Here is a 5,808-nt window from a genome sequence, read left to right as displayed (position 1 = left end):
ACAGTATTTTAAAAGTAATTTTTCTTATTTTTTTTATTTTTCCATTTCATTTTATTTGTGTGTCTTTTCCTTATATTTATTAGTTAACCAAAACTTGACAAAACAATTATGGTGCTTAACAAATCTATGACACCCTTGATTCGTCAATCCGTAAAAATATTAACATCAGGACGCATAACTGGGGACCGAAGACATACCACAAAGTAATTCCTTACTTTGATTCATCCTTTTTTTTTTCGTACATCATTGCCCAAAAATATTACAATGGCAACAAAAATCACACTTACAGAAACAAAATAGACAAGTTTATAACCAAAACCGAAGAACAAAAAATTACAAAAATACTGAAATGTAGACCTCGCTTAGGCTCTGCTATTTCCAATGCTAAAAGAACTTCCCTTTTGTTTTGTTGTACCTGAAGGCGCTCAATTATATAAGCTGCAGAGGGTGCTGGCGTGCAGCTATATAGTGAAGTTGAGCAGCCTCCGGTAAAGCCACAACAAAGGGGTCCGCATCTTTTTGCTTCTTGTAGTCAAGCGAAGAGTCATTGTATATATCCCACCACTTCTGCACCAGCTTCTTTATGTCCTCTCTCTGCATATTCTCTTCTTTTCCTGTGTACCTCCATGGCTTTGATCCCTGAAACAAACATAAACTAATCATGAGTTCACACAATTCTACCAAATTAATTATAACAAAAAAAAAACCGAGATAAAAGAAAAGAGTTTTGTCTATGCCATTGTCTTCAATGTCCTAAATGTGAAGAAAAAAAAGGGTAAATTAATATTTATTTACTTCATGTTCAATATCTAATTTAATTTTTTTCTATTTTTATCCTAAAATAATTAAAATATGTAAAAGTAAATGTTTAATTTAGTTATTAAAACTATAAATTTGATACCATCCCTAATTTTTCATAACCTTATTTAATTTATTTTTTAAAATTTTATTTCATAATTTAATTTAATTGTATAACAAAATTTAATTTTAAAAAAATTGCCATGAATCAATATTTTTAATAAAAAGAATTAATTAGTATTATTAGTAAACAATGACAATCAACGAGGAAATCCAAAAAGCGATCAGAATCTGATGCACATACCGCAGCACAATAATGGACAACCTTAACTTTTTGAAGGTACACATTCTGAGGGTGACGCCAGAGTATAGCAAGGACAAGGTTGTAGTCCAAAGGAATTGGCTTATAAATGTTCCTGAAATACATATTAAGAAAATCCTGCTCAGCAAACGGGGTAGGCGTGGTGACTTGAAGTGTTGGGAGCAAGTGATGGTAGGTTTGAATGCTAGGCTCAAACACAAACATGCCAGCGTTGAAGTAAAGGGAAGGTGGTTGGCCCAACTCCTCAATTGGCCACTTCACTTTCTGAGGGCACTGTTGGCAGTAACCGATCTTGTATTGTGGTGTGTGGCTCCATGTCTTCTCGCAAAAGCAGTCCATCACAGCGTACAAGTTTCCATCAGGAACATCAAACAGCTCATCAATGTTTTCGTAAACTTGAATGTCTCCGTCCAAGTAAATCATCTTCTTGTATTCCATAAACTGTAACATCATTATCAACAAACCCTCAATACTTGGTCAAATGTTAAATTCACTTTAAATGAAAATTTTCTTAGGATTTTTTATTCACAGCTCTTTTTGGATATCAAATTGTCAGGTTGTTCTCTATGTAGATCCTTTACCAATCCTCTCGCTTAAAACTCTATTTACCCTAATTCACCTCTCACTAAAATTATATTAATTCTATGCATTAAAGGTATTTATATGTTATATTGTCATTGCAAGAAATATATCTACATGTTCTCTTTAAATATTTAAAAAAATAGTATATATCTACTAAAATTAACTACTAAAATTAGATAATATATATTATTGTACGTATTTATATATTGTTTACCTTATTTTTAATATATATTTTATATTTTAATATATTAATTTTAATAGTTGATTTTTAACATACATCTAACCAACATATTTAATTATTTTGTAAATTAAATACATACCTATAGACGCAATGTTTTTTTTTTTTTGGTGTCATATATAGGCTCAACGTTTTTAATCAACAGAAATACATAGGCTCTAAAAAAAGTTAAAAAATAAAAAATAGAAGCCCTTAATAATTTAAGATGTATATAGCAGTCACAAAAAAAATTATTTAATGTCAATATTACATAAATTACTCAAATTAAATAATATTACATAAATATCTTCAATCATATTTATATATAAATCAAATTAAACTAATTCGAATTACACAATATAATAATAGTAAATCAAAACACATGCGTTCTACTTATAGAAGAACATTATTTTAAGTATAAATCGAATTGGTTAAATTTAAATTATACATTATAGTATTAAATAGAATCAATGTGATGTAAATTAGTATAGAATAATATAAATCGAATAAGCTTTATTCGATTTACTACTTGTGATAGATTATTGACATTTACTACTTTTATTAACTTTAAAACATAAATATCAATAAAAAAATATCCCTATTTGAATTCAAATAAAATATCAAAAAGACCAAAACAAATAAAAATAGAAATTCAATTTTTGTGTTTTAGTTGAAATTTCAGAAAATTTATACTTTTATAAACTTATGAATTTAAAACGGAATATTAAACAATTTCTAAAAATTCATTAAAAATTATCCTTTGACTCATTAGCATCTAAAAAATTATTACCGAAATTTTTTATGTTAAAAAAATTAATATAAAGTATAACCCTCCATAGTGGCATAGGAGTTAAAACTTGAATTTTTTTTAGAATAAAAATAACATATAGTTATACATTATATAATAACCAACTATATGTATATAATATGTAATTTGACTAACTATATTTATACTGTATTTTTATTTCTCAAATGGCATATTGTGTACATATAGTTGGTCATTTTATAATATATAACTATTTGTTAATTCTGACTCTAAAAAAAATTCAAATTTTAACTTCTATGTCATCTTTGAGAACTATACTTTATATTAACTTTTTTATCATCAAAAATTTTGGTAATAATTTTTTAGATGCTAATGAGTCAAATAATAATTTTTAATGAATTTTGAGAAAGTATTTAATGTTTCGTTTTAAATTCATAAGTTTATAAAAATGTATATTTTTTGAAATTTGAACTAAAATACAATAGTTAAATTTTTATTCTTATTCGTTTTAATTTTTTTAATATTTTATTTGAATCTAAATGAAAGTAATTTTTTATTGACATTTATGTTTTAAAGTTAATTGTTTATATTAATTTAAAAGTACTAAATATCAATAATTCTGTTATAAATAGTAAATCGAATCAAATCATTTGTATTATTTCATACTAATTCGATGATTCGATTTAGTATTATAATATATAATTCGAATTTAACCAATTCGATATATATTTAAAACAATGTTCTTACTAATTGGAACCATATATTTCGATTTACTATTATATTATACTATATTATATAATCCAAATTAGTTTAATTTGATTTATATAAAAATATAATTAAAAAATACTATATAACATTATTTAATTTGAATGATTCATATAATATTAACATTAATTTAATTTATATAAGTGTTTTACTCTAAAATTCATCGACAAATTAACTTTTCTTTTAAGTGAACATATTAATTAGTTTATTAAGAAGTATACCATTCCTGGCAAAATGCCGGAGAAGTATTTTTCATAATTATAAGTAAAACTGATATTCCGTATTTATTTTGACAAATGTTAGATAATTAATATTGGAAAAGTATGAGGCAATGGAATATTTGTATGCGTACAATGAAGATTTAGAGAGTATTAGAGATATAACCATTAATGTTACTTTTTTATATTTAAATTAATATTTTTTAATTAAAAGTGTTGACCCTTTATTTAACGTATAAAATCTAGAAAATAAACTATAACCTTCGGTTGCCTTTACACGAAGTCAATAATAAAAATAGTTAGATAATTTAACAAACTTAACTTAATTTTTATTAACCGTTTTTAACTATGGCGTCAATATGCGAGTCTCCATTTAACAACATACCTCCCAAATACGTAGTTTGGAGTAGGTGATGACGTAGTAGGCCATGGCAAACTGTGTGTGATTCTCAGGTGGATAAAGAGGTTCGATCTGACGAACAATGCATCCTTGAGACTCCAATATCCTACGGTGCTCTTCTGGTACATCAGGTAGAACAGCGACCACCAATGGGTACGCACTCTTCACCTTCCTCAACCCTTTTGCCAAACCCACCACACCTTTCACGTAATCACCGTTCCCTGCCAGGAACGTCACGTATGCACAACTCGTAACACTCGCCTGTTTTGTGATCCCTGCCGCACCGGATTTCACACTGCCTTGAACTAGTTCTGGGGTAGCCATGTGTAACTAATTGAAGAGAACAATGAAACAGAAAGAGAGCACTGCACAACAATGTTTTGTTTTCAGGTTGATTGTCAACTCTTTCCTAGCATGTTCGGAAGAGGGAGGGTGTATATATAGAACAACGAAATGGGTTCTACGGTTATACCGTTGTTTATTCTGATCTTACAATAATCCTTTACTAAATTAACAATTAGCATTTTTTCACCTTAATCACATGTTGTAGCTGTTAGTGGTGTGCATGGTATTTTAGGGCCTAATTTGGTGTGATTTTATCGGGTCTAGAGTCGGGTAAGAGTCTTAAAAATAGACCTGGTCATTATTTCGGGTTGGGTCCGCTCGGGTCACCCGAAGTCGGCTCACTGGCCCGATCATCATACACAATTGATATTTTGTGTTATTAGTGATGGATGGTGGCTATTCTTATGTGAAATTTAAGTATTGTAAACGTTAATATTTTGTGTTATTAGTTATTATAAGACTAGAAGTTAATGTTTTATGTTTAAAATGCATAAGATTTTAGACTAATGCATAATATTGTGTTATTTGTATTGATTTAAATATTTGGTGTTATTATACAATATTAGTATTAATTATGATTATGCTTTAATTTTAGAGAAGAGTTGGTTCTTGTTTTTCTAAGTAAATTTTACCATATCAAATAATAGTTGGAATCTTGAAAATTTGGATCATGGCCCGAAGGTGTATATGTTTCATCGGGTTTAGGGTCGGGTTCAGATCTAATAAATAGGCCCGATATATATTTCAGACCGGATCTGAATCACATCAAACCCAATTTTACCCAACCCATGACACCTCTAGTAGCTGTTTATTACAATTTATTGAATCTAAGGTTTCAGTTTATTTGTTAAACAATTTGAAGAAATAAAATATTTCAACCACAAGGGTAGGGCGTGGTCCCTTAACAAATTTAAATGGTAGGAGGTTGGATCACCATTACCATCGAGTATGGTCATGGTTCAAAACTTTACCTTAAAGTTTTATGCTAATGGTCATGATTTAAAATTGTAACCTAAAGTTTAATGAAATAAATATGATTATAGTTATATCCATGTTTATCATCTTGGCCAAAAAAAAAAAATTATGACTTTAGCTTTGAAAACCGTGATCAATGACTACACTCGTACTATTTATTGTTAAAAATGGTGACTTATTATATATGAAAATAGTGATTATAGCTCAAAATGTGATAATATGCCAAAAATATTATACAGAATATAGTGCATTTCAGTGTCAATCATGTAACCCTTATTAACCAAAGATTTCATAATAAGATACTTTGACAATATTTTATTCACGTTGATATGACTGTCGGTACAAATAGTCTCTCGTATAGTGAGAGAAGAAGATCGGATCTATAGCATTCATTTTCTCCGTTTAAAGAAATTTTATACC

The 5,808-nt window shown here is 28.1% G+C and overlaps 1 protein-coding gene across 3 annotated transcripts in view; it reads right to left on the bottom strand.

The window, feature by feature from the left end:
• Positions 1-126: 126 nt before the first annotated feature.
• LOC107464957 (galactinol synthase 1) overlaps positions 127-5,808 on the bottom strand; it is a 13,947-nt gene continuing 8,265 nt past the window's right edge. Inside the window, exons 1-3 of one of the 3 annotated variants that reach the window (XM_016083919.3) lie at positions 4,054-4,533; positions 1,103-1,561; positions 127-639 (exon numbers count right to left, since the gene is read on the bottom strand). In XM_016083919.3, coding sequence (XP_015939405.1) covers positions 430-639; positions 1,103-1,561; positions 4,054-4,392 — 1,008 coding nt within the window. In that variant the 5' untranslated portion in view covers positions 4,393-4,533 and the 3' untranslated portion in view covers positions 127-429. Of the gene's footprint in view, positions 640-1,102; positions 1,562-4,053; positions 4,534-5,808 lie in introns of those variants that run through there. The other 2 variants (XM_052254473.1, XM_052254472.1) reach the window with 2 other exon arrangements.

This window comes from Arachis duranensis, chromosome 9 (assembly GCF_000817695.3).
Source record: "Arachis duranensis cultivar V14167 chromosome 9, aradu.V14167.gnm2.J7QH, whole genome shotgun sequence".
Classification (NCBI taxonomy): domain Eukaryota; kingdom Viridiplantae; phylum Streptophyta; class Magnoliopsida; order Fabales; family Fabaceae; genus Arachis; species Arachis duranensis.
Note: the sequence above shows the minus strand (reverse complement) of the source record. Positions and strands in the feature narration are given on the sequence as shown.